Here is an 18,744-nt window from a genome sequence, read left to right as displayed (position 1 = left end):
CTGCAAGTGCAGATTTCCAGAGTTTAAGAAAGGAACCAGGGCCCAACCAGAAATTTTCTCATTTGCAACTCCTTAGACAAGTAGGTGGAACCACCATGACCCCTTGGGGCCATGAAGGACCACCCTGTCCTTCTTCTATCACCCTCCCTTCCAAATTGGAGTAACATCTTTTCACCTAAAAGGCTTCAGACAAGAGTTAAGGCCAAATGGAAATAGACTAATTAAAAAAGAATCCTCAGCTCTTCTCTTGAGGTGGAACTCAAGGTAATGAGTCAAACATAATTGAAAATCTATTCACAATATATCCATATGGTCCCACAGAAGTAGAGAATATCTGCATTTTCCTAGAGATGGGGCCAGGAAAGGATCCCGTTTTATAGAAACTCACCATGAAGGATCAAAATCCAGTGTATTAAAGGATTGCCTCTATTGATTTTAAATATCTTATGGATGTCCTAGTGTATCATTTGCCTATGAGTTATTCCCCATTCTTAGCACATGACAGACTCAAGTCCTTTTTCAGGAACATATTTGCCTAATCATGTCTTTTCTACCACTTCTTACATCCAAGTCGTCATTGGTGGTGTATGTTAGCCTGAATATATTCAGTATTCATCACACTCACCACAAATATTTCCTTTGCCTTTTCTTATTAGTACCATTTGCAGGGGTTCTCAAACTACAGCTGAGGACTTTTATGTGGCCGCCCAGTTATGGCAAATGGGCTGAGGGGCGGAGACAGAGTGTGAGGTTTTGTTTTTACTATAGTCCAGCCCTCCAACAATATGAGGAACAGTGAACTAGCCCCGTATTTAAAAAGTTTGAGGACCACTGATTTAAGGAGTCATATTTCCAGTTTGCCTTGCTGGAAATGAAACATAGTTGATGAAGGGCTATAGAAAATTAGGAAACTGTAATCTTAAATGGGAAGGAGGAGAGTCATTAAGATGTAGCATTGACCCCCTCACCCTTTTACACTTCCAAACTTCTAAGATCTTTTTGTTTTATTGCTTTCAAGCAGAGATTTTTGTTGTTTTGGTTTGATTTGCTTTGCTTTTGGTTGGAGTGTTTCAAATTAAGACCAGAAAAAAAAAAAAAAAAAAAGATGTTAAGGAGTAATTACTGCTTAATGGTAAAACTACAAAGTGAAACAATCATCAGCTCATTTTATTGTTGAGATATTTGGATTTCTTACTGGAAAGTGCAGAACAATAGAGGTTTCTTAGTGATATGTTGATGAGAAGTATTCCATCATTTTCCAGCTAATGATGAAATTGATTTATATAGCATTTCATTGGTAAACAAATTCAGTCCCTGAGAGGGGAAGTTGTCCAAGTTCACACAGTAAGTTAGTAGTAAAATTGGGATTTGAACCCAAGTTTCCTGAAACTCCTGATAGTAGAGACAAGAAAGCATAAGCTACCCATGAGTTCTTCTAAGTGGTGTTACTACTTTGAAAGAATAAAGAATTTTAATCAATTCAATGACCAACTGGAACTCATGGGGGATGATAATAGATTCAAGTTACAGAATGAGATATACATTTTTACATGGCCAATGTTGGATTTGTTTTGCTTGAATATGATCAAAATAACAATAACAACATTTATATAGCACATTAGGATTTGCAAAGTGCTTTATAATATCATCTCATTTTATTCTCCCAACAACTCTAGAAAATAGGTTCTATTATCATCCTCATTTTACAGTCAAGGAAACTGAGGCTGACATAGGTTAAGTCACTTGCCCAGGGTTATATATGTAACTCAGGCTAGATTTGAATTCAGGTTTTCCTCACTCCAAATTTGCTTAAAAGGCTTGTATTTTGTTTTGTTTTTTTTCCCTGCCAAGTTGGAGGGAGAGAAAGCAAATGCTTATTAATATAATAATATGCTACTGTAGCATACAAAGCCAATTGAATTTCAAATTGATTAGGATATTTCTCAATTTCTCTGTTATAGAACCATTTCTCTTGTTTGATTTCTTCTTAGACTGATTCTAGAATATAGCTAGAGGGATATGGGATGGTTTTTCCCTATCACTCCCTACCAATACATCCTTATGGTATCATTTACCTACACATACAAATACATACATGAAAAATGTAACCAGGGGATGCTGTATGCACCACATTTGTTTAAGTTTGTAAGGGATTCAATAGTCCCAGAACAGAATGTCTTTATTCTTATCAATTTATTTTGTCTATTATTTCATTTCTAAATACTTTTCTTTAAAATTTAGGAAGCAAATATTGATAAAGTACATGTGGAATAGGATAATTAGAACTAAACAGGTTTTTAAAAAACAGTTAAACCATACTTGCATAATAATTGACTGGCATCCCTTTCCACCTCTCTTGTTCTATTGCTATGACCCCACTGCTGGTCCACATTACCTTCAATCTGATCTGTTGCAGAAACTTCCTAAAAATCTACCTGCTTCTACTCTACAAACTCTCTTGAGTCCTACTCTAGCCATTCTAATCTCATATGCAACTCTGATTCTATCACCCCTCAACCCAAAAAACTTTAATAGTTTTCAAATGTTTATAAGAGTTAAAGTCAAACTCATCAATCTGGCATTCCAGGTCATTCACACTCTAACTCCCCTCAGCTTTCCCAGATTTATAACATTTTACTCCCAATCTCTATGTACTAACTATTTTATTTATTCATTTGTCTCTCTGTAGATTCTTTGAATATTTTCACCTGGAGACCTTTCCTCTCACTATGCCTAATGCATAAAATCTGAGCTTTCTGTCCTCCCCAATTCATCCCAATAATTTTTCCTTTCTGTCCTTCTTTGAAATTCCCTCCTAATCAGAAATGAAATTTCTTCCCATGGATTTCACACAATATTTTGTTTGACCTCAGAAAATTATTGCTATTTTACATTATAATTGTGTGTGTTTTATCAGCCCTGCTAGATTCAACCTTCATGAGGGCAGAAATTTTGTTCCTTCTTTCAGAATACTCTTCACAAAGCATATACTTTATTAATACAATTGGATTGAATATATGTTATTGTTGAAAAACTTCAGGTCCAGATTCTCCTATTAAAAACATAACTATAGATACGGAGACAATGTGGTTGAATTGGACCAATGTGAAGAATGTGAATAATATCACCTGTTATGTTAAAGTCCTCTCAGAATTGAAATATCAGGAGAAGGTAAGAGTTATTTTATGTATATGTGCACATATATAAAAGTCATGTATGTATATAAGCATGTTTATACCTATTTATATGTGTAAAATTAAAACACATATCTCTGTATATAATACAAATATATTCCTTTTTTCCTATTCATTTAGCAAACTGGAGAGAAGCTGATTTCAAAAAACAAATGGGCAATATTAGCATATTCACACTTAGGAATTTTTGTACTTGTAATAAGTACTACAAATTGTCCCCTGAAGCAAGTGTTATCTGAAGATACATGGTGGGGGAGGGGGGTAAAGGAAGGGAGAAAGAGCAGACTCCAAATCAAAGACTCAAGTACACTCTAAGGCTACTGAGAAAATACTCACCCCCATCAAAAAAAGCAGGCTATTTGGTAGTTTCTTTGATAGTTAAATAATCATTTAATCATTTTTTTTAAAATCTATGTGTTAAAGTCAGTTATTCCTTCCCACTTGTCATTTCAGAACATAAATATCAGGTAAGGGATACGTAGACTAATAACTTTTATAACAAACAGAGAAATTTGGGGTGGGAGGAGAAAACTGAAAGAAGCCAACTCTGAGACATCAACACAAAAGTAATAGTTAAATAATTTGTATGTCACTTGTCACAACTCATTCTCATTTAGCAAAAGAGAAAACTGAGGGAAAGTTTAAATGACTTGCCTAAAGTTACAAAGATTTAAACTGAGGCAAAATATAAACTGACTGACTCTCAGGTCTTCCTGATTCCCAAATCCAATACTCTATCCTTTGCATCATTGAGTTACCTCAAAAAAAAAAAAAAAAAAAAAAAAAAAAAGAAGAAGAAGAAGAAGAAGAAAAAGAAAAAAAAAACTTTTAAAACTATCTTACTAAAGTTAGAAGATTATGATAATTAAGAAAGGGAGGAACCCCTTTTGGGTGGGTGCAAGGATATTCTAGTGATGGTGCAGAGTCTCCTGTAAAGGAATTTACGGCCTGAAAACTAGATTGATAAAAAAAAAAAAAAAATTTATTGTAGAGTTTGGAAGTAAGATTAAAAGGTAGGAAAACACCAAAGCCAGAGTGGCTCCAGTGGGCAGAAATCCTTGACGTGACCAGTATAAGGATGCCATGTTTGGGACTTCTGCAAAACGTGGACTCCAGGATTGCCCCTTTTTATAATGGGGGCTTTTGGTGATCTTGAAGGTGGGTGAAGTCCCTGGCTCCTAGTGGGTTTTCAGCTAGGGTCAGCATTGAATAGAATTGATGGGTTTTCAGATAAGGAAGAAACTGTTTGTGGAGGTTGGGAAACCTGAGCAGATAGTGGGAGACTGAGAAAACCCAAATTAGCTCAGATCCGGTGGGGGCTGGGGAAAGCTAAGATATCATTGGAATTCAAAAGGGTGCTTTTTGACCAGGATTTGTAAATCAAAATATCCTAGCTTCTTCAGCCATTGGGAGGTTGGAAATCAGAAAGGAATCTTAAAGGGACCTTAATCCCCATCCCCCATCAATTACTCACGAATAATCTATATAGTCCAGCTGCTTCCTCATACAGAGAGGACAATTAAGGCTCCAGAGAAGTGAAATGGTCCCAAAGGATGGCTCATTAAATACACTGAAATTGAAGCTGAGGGGACCAGAGAATGATAGGAGCCCAAATCTCAATGATGCATATATTGGGAGAGCTATTTTTTATCCAGTCTCCTCACTTTACAAAGGAAGAAAAGGAAAATGGAAATTAGTGTCACAGGAAAGAATGGAACTCAAGGTCTCCTAATTGTTCATCTAAATGGTCTTTCAACAGTTTGTTGAAATATGACCTTCTTCAGGGTCTGAGAAATGGCTTGGTTTCCACGATTGTGAAGGTTGAATTGGAGAAATGGTACTTGAATTGGAGGATTGAAACACTCAAGGACATTGGATGATAGGGGTGGAAATTATCTCCGCCAAAAGATTGTAAGAATGTAAGCTCCTTAGGGGCAGGGTCTGGATTTTATGATGGGGGTGGTGGCCTGAGATTTGAAAGAGAATCTTTTCTTCTTTGTCCCTAGCTTTCCTTTAATGGAAGCCCTCCCAGTACATTCATATTTTTGTACTACACCTCCCCTTGCAACTCAGGGGAAAATGGAGGCTACAAGTCTGGACCACAGAAATCCTGTTTACTTGGACCTTTCTCCCTCACTAGACCCCCTCCCTAGACCCCCTCCCTGCTGTTGAGCAATCTTTGTTTCATGCTGTTTTGCCTCTCCTTAAGAAAAAAAAAAAGTTTCCACATTTATATTGTGAGCTCTGATGCCTAACCAATGTCCATCTCTGACAAGGAAGTAGATGTGTTGAGGTATGAGAATTGAGGGTAAGAGATCTCCTCTGGTCAATGTTGCAGATTCTTTGTGAAGGAATTTGCAAACCTGAAGTTTGAGGCAAAAGGGGATTTATTTGCACTAAGAAGACAAGTTTCTTAGCAGGCAAACTCCTGATAGGAATTAGCAAAGATGGATTGACAAACCCTTGGTTATATTGGTTAGTTTTGGCCTGGAGCTGGGGAGCAATTTGAGCAATTCAATTGAGGATGTTGACTATACCCCCCTCTCCCCCAGCCAAGATTTCCAATTGAATGAGATTACTTATCTGGGAATTGTCTGGGAAGGGTACAAAAGTTCTTTTCCGATTTCCCCCCCTCAAAAAAAAAAGGGGGGCACTATTTACATCAGGGTTCCTCCCCCAAAGATTAAAGAGGACACAATTTACATCAGGTGAATGGTGATTCCTCCTTAGGATCTATATAAACTTGCTGAGAACTGCTCACTTTTGCATTCCCTTGCTGATAGCCATTTTGGTCGACATTGAATGTGTCCTTTCTCATGAGAAAGCAATAAATTCCTTTTTGCCTCTCCTAAGACAAGTCTTTGATTAATTAAAAGAGGGGGGAAGTGGCCTTTCCCTCACAAGGGAAATAGAGATCTAGTCTCAAAATTTAAAACTAGTAGTTGAAAGAGTAGGGTATCCCTGGATACTTCTAGATGCAGCCTGGCTCCAAGCTCAAGAAAGACTAAAAATCTTGGAAGATCAAAATTTCCATGGGCACAGACCCCTGGGATGACAGGCAAAAGTAGTTGAGAAGACATAGCCCTTGAGCAAGGTCTAATAATAAATTCCTCCCCTGTCTTTCCCTAAAATAAGTATCCCCTGCCCCTGTCTCCCTTCACTGGTGGTTTTACATCATAGCTTATCATATTTTCAATCTGGTATTGGCTATTGGAATATGAGATGCCAGTGTGAGGGACAGTAGAGATCCACTATAGCAGTCAGAAGTTTAAATATCAGTGTAGGAAAAAGTTTTTTTCTTTCTTATGAGAAAAGATGTACAAAGCATGGTTTTAGAGAGAGACAGGCAAAGGGCATTTCCTTTTGTGTTCCCCTCCCCAATCTTCCAACTCCTTTCCCCACTGGCTGGGGTTTCTAAGATGCAGCTTCTAAAAATGAAGTAAGAAATCAAATGCTTGACAGAGTAGGATATTTCTCACTCAGTGCAGTCCCTGCCTCCAAAAAGCTTCCATTCTAGAAGGGAAGATAACAGTGGAAAACAGAGGACAAAAGATTCTTTTCAAATCTCAGACCACCAGGCCTGATTACAAAACCCAAACCCTGCCCCTAAGGAGCTTACATTCTTATATTCTTTTGAGTGAGATAAGCTCCACCCCTCGAGTCCACTGAATTTCAATTTTCTAATTTAAGTTTCATTTCTCCAATTTCATTTTATACTGTGGAAAACAAATTCATACTCACACCATGGAGGAAAGTTTCCAGAGATCAGATAATAAAGCATATCTCTCTTCTCAATGCATATAGATGATAAACTACAGAATTCTATATATTTTGTCAGATGCTATCTCATTGTGTTGGATGTTTTTGTTGTATTTTTTTATACCATATTTTTTTCAGTCTACAATCTACATTAAAATGAATGGAAGGTAAAGAAGCAGAAAAAAATGCATCAATAAAACTTTTCTAAAAAGTATATATATATATATATATATATATATATATATATATATATATATATATATATATATATATATAACTTCTAGGGAAAGGGCCCCAAGACTGGGAAAACAAAGTCTTCCTCAAGAACTTGTGGCCTCATTTAACCTATAAACAAAGAAATAAATGAATGGATGGATGGATGGAAGAATGAATGAATAAATGAGTAAATAAATAAGTGTGCCTGACAAGACAGCCAATTCATCAAATTGGTCTAACTTGAAATAAAAAAAAAAAAATATGGCCTCCTGGAGGGGCTGAATTCCTTATGTCACTTTATCCCAATTTGGGATCTCCCTCTCTGAGTTCCATTTGTGAATTTTTCTGATTCCCATCTACCTTCAAGAGAAGTACAGTTGCCATTCAGCTCAAAGAGACAAGGGTCATAGTCCCTGAAGACACAAACATCCATCAGTGATTGAATACAGGGCTTTTGATGATTGAGGACTGCCTAGACAATTCCATTTCAGGCTACTCCTTTACCTAGAATTAGTAAAGAATAAACATAAAAGAAATGGAGGCTCCGTGTGCTCATAGACATTTAGTGAGATGGAACGAAGCTTCTTTTAGCTCTCCTTCTTACTGACCTTTTCCCAACCCAATCCCCTAGTTCCACTTCCATCAGTGGCAACTCCAGCACTTCTTGCTTCAGTCAACATCTGCAAGGAGAGAAAGATAGTTTGTCCCTTCTGTATTTAAACTCTTGCTTTTATTTAAATGAGAGCTAGCTCTGGAGACAGGAAGATTCCAAGTTCAAGTTCTGAGTTATAATACATACTGGCTAGGTGATTCTGCTCAAGTCATTTGACTTCAAGGAAACTCACTAAGACTATAAAATGACAAAATCATTTCTATCTCTGATGTCAAATCATTTGATAATACCAGGAACTTGGATAGTGGGAATTTATTTTTCCAAATCACAAGTAGTTTCCATATTATGTTATAATCGAAAAAAGTACTTTATACACAATTAAATCATTCCATCTTGAGAATAATCCTTTGTAGGGGTAACTAGATGGCTCCAATGGAGAGAGCATTTGCCCTGGAGTCAGGAGGACCTGAGTTCAAATTTGACCTCAGATAAGAGTGATTATTCCCTCATCCTTTCTTCTTTTAGAGTGTCATATACCTACTAAATGACTATGCTAGAACTCTAGACCACATATTTTGACTTCCAAGTCTAACTGTCTAGTATAACATGGAGAATAATTCTGGAAAGCAAAGTGACTGAGAATGATTCTCAACACTTACAGAGTACTGTAGCATATCATAAATAGAAGAGATCTTAGAGATCTTATTTAGTTTAATTTAACCTTTTTGTTTATGCTGTTTCATGATCAGTTAGATAAAAATTATGGGATTTTTGTTTTTGTTTTTGTTTTTAGGCCACAGACAACAGCAGGTGCAAAATAAAAAGTCTCCATTGCTGGTGCCAAGGAGTAGACTTTGTAATTGAGGGAGTTGCTGGGAAAAGATTTTCAAAAACATTCCATCTTCACCGAAGAGGTGATATTGCATCAAGTTGAACATAGTTTTTTGATTTCTCATCATTGGGGCAGCTAGGTGGTGCAGTGGATAGAGCACCAGCCCTAAAGGAGGACCTGAGTTCAAATGTGGTCTCAGACACTTAACACTTCCTAGCTGTGTGATCCTGGGCAGGTCACTTAACCCCAAATGCCTCAGCAAAAAAAAAAAAAAAAAAAAAAAAAAAAGATTTCTCATCACACTCAAAACTAAAGAAAATAAAATATTTTCTTTCATTTCTATCTTCCTAGGAAAAGAAGGGACCACTAAAGAAAATGTATCCTGTGAGATTCATGATGCAAAATTCATGGACTGCAAATGGACAGTGAGGAAAACTCCAGGAGATATCCATTATCAGTTTTTTTACTCACAATCCCCATAGTAGGTTTTGGCTTGGAGGGAAATCCCTTTACAATTTTATCATATAAAAAGGTTTTTTTGGATTTTTCACAGCAATACTTTGGCTATTTCAGTGCTTTTGTGAGTAGAGAATGTCCAAATTACAAGACAGATCCTAAAGGCAGACGTATTGGATGTCATTTTGATAACCTCTCAGGATTCCCAAACCCTTACCCGTATCACTTCCTAGTGACTGGAACCAGCAATGGAATGGAAGTTCAGTGTACTGATAACAACATTTCACCATGGGATATTGGTAAGAATAATTTATGTTTCTTACATGTTTGTGCTAGTGAGACACAGACATGTTTTTATTTATAATAATTGGATAAATGGTTTGGCTCTATAACACCTCATAAAATGTATTTCAACTGGCTCTTCTTCCAGCCTGTGCTTTGTTCAACTGAGATAAAATGTGTTTTCATCATCAATACACCAACTGTTTCTTTTTTATTATTATTTAACATAATCTATCTTGAAAGTTTTTACAACTGTAACACCTTCACTTCCAAATATTTTTTCCCTCCTCCTCCTTCCGAAAGAACCAACCTCCTGTAACAAAGATTTTAAAAGATAGAGTGTGGAGGGATGAGGAAAGTAGTTCAACAAAAACTAAACAACACAACTTATGTTGTTGTGGTTGAGTAGTTTCAATCATATTCATCTCTTTATGACACCATTTGGAGTTTTCTTGGCAAGTCCACTAAATCATTTCCTTCTCCAGCTCATTTTTTAAATGAGAAAACTGAGGCAAGTAGGGTTCATACAGCTAAGGCCAGATTTGAACTCTGGAAGATGAATCTTCCTGACTCCAAGCCTGAAGAAAACTTTGAATACCCAAATTTTGTAAATGCTAAAATTTTTCTTAACATGTAATTGGGAGAGGGAGGGAGAGAAAATGCTATCTTAAAAAAAAAAAAAAAAAAAAAAAAAAGGAAAGGAAAAAATAGTCTATGGGAAATACAGATAGTTGTGAATGGGTACTGTGAATCCAAGGAAAAGGAAACCTTTAGATATTCTGTAAACAAAAGAGATGGGTTTTATTATAAGTAAATTGGGTTTTAGAACTTTTGTTTAGATGAGGATTAGAAGGCAAGGAGAAGAGAATGGCAAAGAAAGATTTGTCCAAAGAAGAGTGAAATAGTAATCAGTCAAGTTTCATGTTAAGACCTTCCAAGGATGGATTTGTTGACTCAGAATAATATTGCAGGTCTGGCTTTGTCACTGCATAGGGATTCTTTTGTTATTTTGCGTGACATAGGCTAGTCAGATAAGACATCTTAATCACAGAGGAAAGGGGGAAAGATAAAATCATAAACAGAAACAGTCAGCATAAGTGGTAATATAAGGTGTGATTACTTAATACCAAAGAAATTCTATTCACACAGGAACTTATCAACTTATATAAGGTATGATTACTCAATACCAAAGAAATTCTATCCACACAGGAACACCTCTTTTTTTAGCTAGCATACTCATGACTGGTACATTAGAAAAGCTTGTTAATTTTCAAGTATGTGACCATTACCTACCATCTCTACCTCACTATATGTATGTGTCTCCCCAAACTGACAAACGTCAACACACATGAACACTAAAATGCTTTCTCTACTTATTTTGAACTCTTGGAATACTTGGTTTCCTTCAACTCAGTTCTAAAGTCACCCTCTACAGGAGATTGTTTCCATTCTGCCAGGTGCTAATTCCTCCCCTCTGTAAGAGAGATAATAAGATATCTTCTTTCTCTTTCTCTGTCACTCTCCATACATACGCACTTTTATGTCTCTGTGTGTGTGTATGTATGTGTGATCTTTATTAGAATATAAGCCTGCTGATGGCAGGGACTGTTGTAGTTTTTATTATTTATAAAGCTTAGCACAATGCCTGGAATATAATAAATATTTAATAAATGTCTTTGATTGATTCCTGATTCTGTTTACTTCATTCTACATCAGTTCACATAACTTTCCATATTGTTTCTACATGTTTCTCTACATTCTTCAGATCATTTAAAAATATATTATCATGTATTATTATTATTATTTATTTTTTGAACCACAATAATAATTCATTATATTTATGTGCTTCAGTTTTTTATATATTCCCCAAATGAAGGGCACTTACAGAATTGGCACTTAATAAATGCCTGTCAAATTTTTAAAAATGTACTATTTATGACTAGCCTACCATCCTGGCAGATTCAGCCAAACTGAGGCTAGATCTTATGTGTACAATGGCATATCCTAGGATCAGGACAAATAGCTGAAATCTGGGGTGCACTTTACTTTGAATTGTATCTTTCTGCATTGAATCTTAAAACTAGCTGAATTGTATGGTTAGATTCCCACTGTTAAATCTAAATTTTCTTCCTTTGGTCATTTTGTGTAGCATTTGTATATTTTCCTTAACATATTCTGTATATTTGTATGTTTCTTGAACAAATATATTTATATATACACACATATATATATACTTGTATGTTATATAGTTTCATATATTTTTTAAATTATGTAAATATATTACATATATTATTTGTATTATGGTTTATACTATACATAGTTATAGCAAGTGTATATATATATCTGAACAATTAAATTTTCTTCCACAATTGTACAAGTTGCAAAGAAGGTACCAGTTTACATTGGTAGATTGAGGTTCCTTGCCTGCTAATTCCCTTTACCAATGAAATCACAAGTCTACTTTCTATCCTTAGAGATCGTGATAAGCAGATACTTTCTAAGATAAGGAAAGCATTGACTTCTCTATTATCACAATGTCTATGTTTCTATTCCAGAAATATTTAAACCACCAAATGTCACCATAAATTGTAAAGATCTTAGTTGTCATTTCCAGTGGCAGACACCCAAAACAATAGAAGTTCAGAACAATAACTTTGATTATCAACTTCAAATTCAAAAGGTAACTTTTTTTCTCTCTTCTTAAATCACTCTCTAGACCTGTGCTCCTTACACATATTATGTGTGCTGAAAATTCATTTTTCTCAATCCAACTACATCTTTCTTGTCAGAGTAATTCTGTTATTCCAAAACTTGTTCCAATCTGAATGACATTGCCTTCTTTTTCCTGTTATTTCCTCTTCTCTAAGGTACAAGAATGATCTTCTATCTCTTTTTAATTTGAAAACCAACAATGAAAAATTCATTCTTAGACAATATAAAAGAATACTCCAACAAGAAAAAAATGCAAAAATGTTATTGTCACTTTCATAAATAACAAGGTACAATCCCTCTTTGCTATCACTTCAAACCATTTTCACTTCATTTACTCCAATTTCTCTGATGATGTGGTTTTTCTTCTTGCCAAGGCCAACTTCACAACTTGTGTCCTTGATTTCTCTCCTTTCCCATATCCTACGGGATTTTGCCTCTTCAATCATTTCTTATTTTTCTGTCAATAATCAATTTCTTACTATCCACTGGCTCTTTCCCAGCCACCTACAAAAATCCCTAGGTCTCTCTAGGACTTAAAATACCAATATCCTTCACTTGACCTACCAAGCTATCCTCCTAGAAATTTTATTCATTTCACAATAAAACTCCAAAAATATAGCCTCATTTCCTCAACTTTCTTTATCTGATATCCCTTTAATATTTGGTTTCCAACCCCACCACTATACTAAAACAGTTCTTTCCAAAGTTACCAGTGCTCTCTTACCAAGCAAATCCAATGACTTTTTCTGTGTTCTATCTTTCTAGTTGACTTCTGTGCAGCTTTTGATTTCCTCCAGGATGCTTTCTCTTCCATTTATTTGTGGGATACTTCTTTCTCCTGATCCCTGTCCTATCTATGCATCCTATCTCTCTATCTACCTTTCCTACCTCAGTTTCCTTTGTTGGATCATCATCCTTAAGGACAAAATACAGTATTCTCAAGGTTGTATTGTGTGTCCTCTTCCTTTATCTCTTTCCATACCCTCTCTTGATGACCTCAACTCCCATATGTTCAACTATCATTTCTATATATCTCAATTCTACATATCTAGTCCCAAATATTCCCTTTTTTGCACTTATACAGTACTTTTAGAAATGTTTTAAAGCTTTTTATTTTCAAAACATTTGCATAGTTTTCAATATTCACCTTTGCAAAACCTTGTTTGCAAATTTCTTCCTTCCTCCCTCCCCCAACCCCCTTCCCTAAATGGCAAGTAGTCTAATATATGTTAAACATGTGCAATTCTTCTATACATATTTCTACAATTATCATGCTGCACAAGAAAAATCAGATCAAAAAAGGGGAAAAAATGAGAAGAAAACAAAAGGCAAACAAACAACAACCAAAAAATGTAAAAATTCTATTAGCCAATGGCTCCCTCTATCACAAAACCACTGGAAAAGGCCTGAATCACTTCATTGTTGAAAAGAGCCACGTCAATCATAGTTGCTATCATTACATAATTTTGTTGTTGCTGTGTACACTGTTCTCTTGGTTCTACTCACTTCACTCAGCATCAATTCATGTAAGTTCTCTCCAGGCCTTTATGATATCATCCTGCTGATCGTTTCGTACAGAACAATAATATTTCATAACATTCATATAACATAACTTATTCAGCTAATTCTCCAACTAATGGGCATTCACTCATTTTACAATTCCTTGCCACTACTAAAAGGGCTGCTATAAAAATTTTTGTACATGTGGGTCCTTTTCCCTTTTTTATGATCTCTTTAAGATACAGACCCAGTAGAGACACTGTTTGATAGCTCTTTGGGCAAAGTTCCACATTGCTTTTCAGAATGGTTAGATCAGTTCACAACTCCATCAACAATGTATCAGTATAGCAATTTTCCTACATCCCCTCCAACATTTGTCATTATCTTTTCCTGTCATCTTAGCCAATCTTAGAGGTATATAGTAGTACCCTCAGTGTTGTCTTAATTTGAATTTCTCTGATTAATAGTGATTTAAAGCATTTTTTTTGTATGACTAGAAATGGTTTTAATTTCTTCTTCTGAAAATTGTCTATTCATAGCCTTTGACTATTTATCTCTCTTGAGTTAATATTTCATGTTATTTACTCCCTATTAAATATCTCCATTTGGATATTTTATAGGTATCGCAAACTCAAGTTTTCTAAAATGGAATCATATTTTTCTCCAAATCTCTCTACTTTTGTAGGGGGAATACTTCTAGTCACCCAGAATTGTAACCTCACAGTCATTCTTTCATTTTCACTCCCTCCATTCCCCCAATCCAATTAGTTGCCAAGTTTTTCCTTCCCCCACTACTTATCTCTCGTCTATCCTCTTCTATTTATTCATATAACCTCTATTATAGTTTGTGCCCTTTCACCGGGCCTATTGAAATTGCCTTCTTGTTATCTCTTCTTTCATTTTTCCTCTTCTCGTCAGTCTGTGATCTTCACTGTTCCTGAATTGATATGCTTAATTATGTCTTTTTCCTGTTCAAAAATCTTTAGAGCTGTGCAGCAAGATAATTATATAAATATGTATACATATATTGGATTTAACATATACTTTAACATATTTAACATGTATTGGACTACCTGCCATCTGAAGGGGGGGCAGGAAGGAGGGGGAAAGTTGGAACAGAAAGTTTTGCAAGGGTCAATGTTGAAAAATTACCCATGCATATGTTTTGTAAATAAAAAGCTATAATAATAATAAAAAAGAAAAGCATAAAAAAAATCTTTAGAGCATCCCTACCACTTCTAGAATAAAATACAAACCTTTTAACTTGGCATTTAAAGACTTACCTTAAGAAGTAATATGTTATAGTAGTTAAAGTGCTGGTCTTAGAGTCAAATTTTGTCTTCTTGAATTCTGCTTCTGACATTTATTGACTGTGAATGTGGAAAATTACTTAACTTCTCTGAGCCTCACTCAGTTTTCACATCTGCAAAATGGAGTGAGAATGGGGTGGGCTGAATCTTTTCAAAAATCTCCTCCAGGGAACAATTTGGAACTATGCCCAAAGGACTATAAAATTGTGTATACCCTTTAATCCAGCATTGCCTCTACTGGATCTATATTCCAAAGAGATCATAAAAGAGGGGAAACAGCCCACATGTGCAAAAATGTTTTATAGTGACAAGGAATTGAAATTGAGTGAATGTCCACCAACTGAAGAGTGGCTGAATGATATATGATATATGAATATAATAGAATGATATTGTTCTATAAGAAATGATGAGCAGGCTGATTTCAGAAAAGCCTAGAAAGACTTACATGAACTGATAAATGAGCAGAACAAAGAGAGCACTATACACAGTAACAAGATTATGTGATGATTACCTGTGATGGATTTGGCTCTTTTCAACAATGATGTGATTAAAGACAATTCCAATACACTTGTGATAGAAAGTGTCATCTGAATCTAGAAAGAGAATTATAGAAACTGAAAGTGAATCTAAGCACAGTATTTTCACCTTTTGTTTTTGTGGTTGTTTGTTTGCTTGTTTTTTTTTTTTTTTTTTTCTTTCTTTCTTATGGTGGTTTTCCTTTTGCATCACAAATATAGAAATATGTTTAAAAGAATTGCACATGTTTATGTGCAGATTATATGCAGATACTTATATCTGATTGCTTACTCTCTTGGGGAGGGAGGAGAAGGGCAGAAAAAGAAAAATTTGCAACATAAGATTTTGCAAAGGTCAATGTTAAAAACTATCTTTGCATGTATTTGGAAAAATAAAATACTACCTAATTTTTTTTAAATAAGAAAATCCCCTCTGTAACGTGCTCTCCTGGCAGTTACAATTACTAGCTTAATAACCGGTAGCGCACTCAAGAACAACCACGTGTAATCTTAAAAGCCTTTATTATACCTACTCACATAATGCCCTAACTGATGCCCTGACTTGTTGGTTCCCGAGTGAACACCTGGTCAGAAGACCCACGTGTTCACTACCAAAACCCTTACCTCTTTTGGCTACCCATCTTGGCTTGGCCACCAAGGCTAAGGAGCCAGGGTGAAGAGCGCCAGATTAAAGAGGACCGCCTGCTGCCTGCAGTGGGCTTACATAGGGCCTGTGAGGTCACACACACAGCCAATCAGCGAGAGAGTCACCCATTACGAAGCTATCTCAATATGGCCAGGATCCCGCCCAAGGGCAGTCCTAATATCCACAGAAATTACTTCCAGGCCTCAATCTCCTGATGCGCTGTGGCACCCATTTAAAGGCCCCTTACAATTCCCTTTCTCTTGTTTTGCGGGAGACGCACATCTCACCAAGCTAAACTTTTAGCACCAGCTATAGTTCACTTGATCCATGAGATGACAGAGTGTTATGCCCAAGGAGGTACAAAGCAGCAGATCAGTAAACAGAAGTATGACAATAAGAACCAGGCTCAACAGTGGCCCAAGTGTTCAACCCATTCATCAAAGTCATACTCGAGATAATATGCCAATGAGGTAGGATGCCAATGAGGTAGGATGTCAACACTGAGGTGGGAAGTCAACAAGGTAAAACATCACAATTCTAGTTAACAAATATCAGTGAGGTAGGTTGTCACAATTCTAGTTACATTTATCACAGTTCTAGACCAATTCTAGTTTCTTACAATTTTCTGTTGCACTTTTCACAATCCTAGAACAATTCTAGCTTATCACAATTCTCAATTGCACTTTTCACAATCCTAGAACAATTCTAGCTTATCACAATTCTCAATTGCATTTTTCACAATTCTAGAACAATTCTAGCTTATCACAATTCTCTATTGCACTTTTCACAATCCTAGAGCAATTCTAGTTTCACAGGTGCACATAAGCAAAGTCATGTCCAATAACATTGTCTCAATAACAACGGCAGGTGGGTGTGTTGGTTTTTCACCCACTAATTTAAAAGCATAGTCCTTCAATAGAAAGCATAGGGCAAAGCCTCTTCCCAGGCCACCATATGGCAAGTAGCCACGGGAGAAGCAAGCAGGCCCATTGTCCATTTACAGTCTTTATATTGCATATCACCCGAAACAGTCCATTTCAGCTGCAACACTGGAACTGTGTCTGCTGTCTCTGGTGTCATGGTCAGGAGGGGCATCGCTGCCATCAGTGTCTGGAGGGCTGCGGACATCTGGCTGGTCCCTCTGGGCTGTTGTCTGGTCCTTCTCTTGGATCCCCAGGTCACAAATGTCTCTGGTGGGGATGAACTCTGCTGCTAGATCTGCACCTAGGAAGGAATGTACTCGGGGCCCAACTTGGGCCTTTCCAAATGCCATCCAGGCCTTTCCACATCACAGTGGAAACAAAGTTGTTGTCAAAAAGATTAACAAAAGTCAGACAAAAGTTAGTCAGTCTGTCACTTAGCTGCACTTTCTGTGTATGCCCGAAGTGCATTGCTAAGGTAAAAGGCAAAGAATTTAAAAATGTAAAACCAAAATAATTTAAAAGTGTAAAACCGAAATAGATTAAAAATGTAAAACCAAAATAATTTTAAAATGTAAAATCAAAATACTTTGAAGATGTAAAATCAAAAATGTTTAAAAATGTAAAATCAAAATTTAAAAATTGCAAGCAATCACATATCCCAAAATTCCCTTCTCTTGTTTAGAAGAGAAGATCTTGGGGATATAGTATGTGCAGTAATGACTTTACTAATAGGATTATAAGAAATGCCAACGGAATGGGCAAAGTCAAATTCAATGCAAAAACACCTAAAGGCAAAGTATTTGTAAGCCAATCCATAACTGTCTTAAATGCATGTGAAATTTCTACAATAGAAAAATGGTTGATCACATATTTAGCTGCTTCTCCAGATTGGAATGAAGCCATAATGTCCATTGGTCTTAAAACATCCACTCATACAGTTAATGAAAAAGAACACTCGGCTATATCCCTGAATTCTTTTGCCTAAAAATCAAAGTTTGAGTTTCTGATACCGAATTGTACTCCAGGAGTGTGAATCAATAAATCTGATATTACTTTTCCTCCTGGGTCAAAGATCACACACTGTCTATTTATTCTAGTGATTAAAACAGCAATTTTCCAACCCATTCTAGACATAAACACTGTTTCATAAGTACTCGTAGGGGGTTGGGAAATCAAGCCCACCTGTGGAAGTGGAAAATCCACGAGGTAAGAAAAGAGGAGTTCCAACTCTCCAAAGACGATCCTAGCAGTTTTACAAGTATAAAACTGCACTCTCTCTAACTGCAAGGTCTTATTCCTGTAAGGTTTCTTAGAAATTAACTGAACTGTATTTTTAAAATTTTTCTGATTATAGTCAATACCCCACAATTCCTTTTTGCCTTGGGGCATAAAGCCTACTCCTGTCCTTTGAAATGAAGACACAGGAATTTTGAATGGATTAATGGGCAGTGCTGATGGTATTATCGCCCTTCCTTTTCCTCCTCCCCCTTCTCCCTTGGCCCAAGAAGGTGAGGCAGAGGGAAGAAGAATTGGAAAATCCCCCTAAGGCTGATTTAAAATCAAACCCGAGCTTTGCACATAAAAAGAACTAAACTTCTTCTCAATGGAAGAGTAATCCATAAATTCCTTAAAACAACAATGCACGAGGTAAACCAACAAAATGCTAAGAAGAATTTCTACAACTGAAGTCCATGTGGTTCCTTTATTTCCTTCCTTAGTTTCAGCCACTTCCTGTTCTATCTGTAGTAACCTAGCTTTTTCTTCTTTCTCTGTCTCAATCTGTAGT

The 18,744-nt window shown here is 36.1% G+C and overlaps 1 protein-coding gene across 2 annotated transcripts in view; it reads left to right on the top strand.

Moving 5' to 3' along the window:
* The window catches only part of IL3RA (interleukin 3 receptor subunit alpha), a 66,032-nt gene that overhangs the window by 20,185 nt on the left and 27,103 nt on the right, over window positions 1-18,744 (top strand). For both annotated transcript variants that reach the window (XM_074300251.1, XM_074300252.1), the window contains exons 3-7: window positions 3,041-3,171; window positions 8,576-8,696; window positions 8,966-9,095; window positions 9,188-9,369; window positions 11,908-12,032. In XM_074300251.1, the coding sequence (XP_074156352.1) occupies window positions 3,041-3,171; window positions 8,576-8,696; window positions 8,966-9,095; window positions 9,188-9,369; window positions 11,908-12,032 (689 nt within the window). The remainder of the gene's footprint in view (window positions 1-3,040; window positions 3,172-8,575; window positions 8,697-8,965; window positions 9,096-9,187; window positions 9,370-11,907; window positions 12,033-18,744) is intronic.

Source organism: Sminthopsis crassicaudata, chromosome 3, assembly GCF_048593235.1.
Source record: "Sminthopsis crassicaudata isolate SCR6 chromosome 3, ASM4859323v1, whole genome shotgun sequence".
In the NCBI taxonomy this organism is placed as follows: domain Eukaryota; kingdom Metazoa; phylum Chordata; class Mammalia; order Dasyuromorphia; family Dasyuridae; genus Sminthopsis; species Sminthopsis crassicaudata.
Note: the sequence above shows the minus strand (reverse complement) of the source record. Positions and strands in the feature narration are given on the sequence as shown.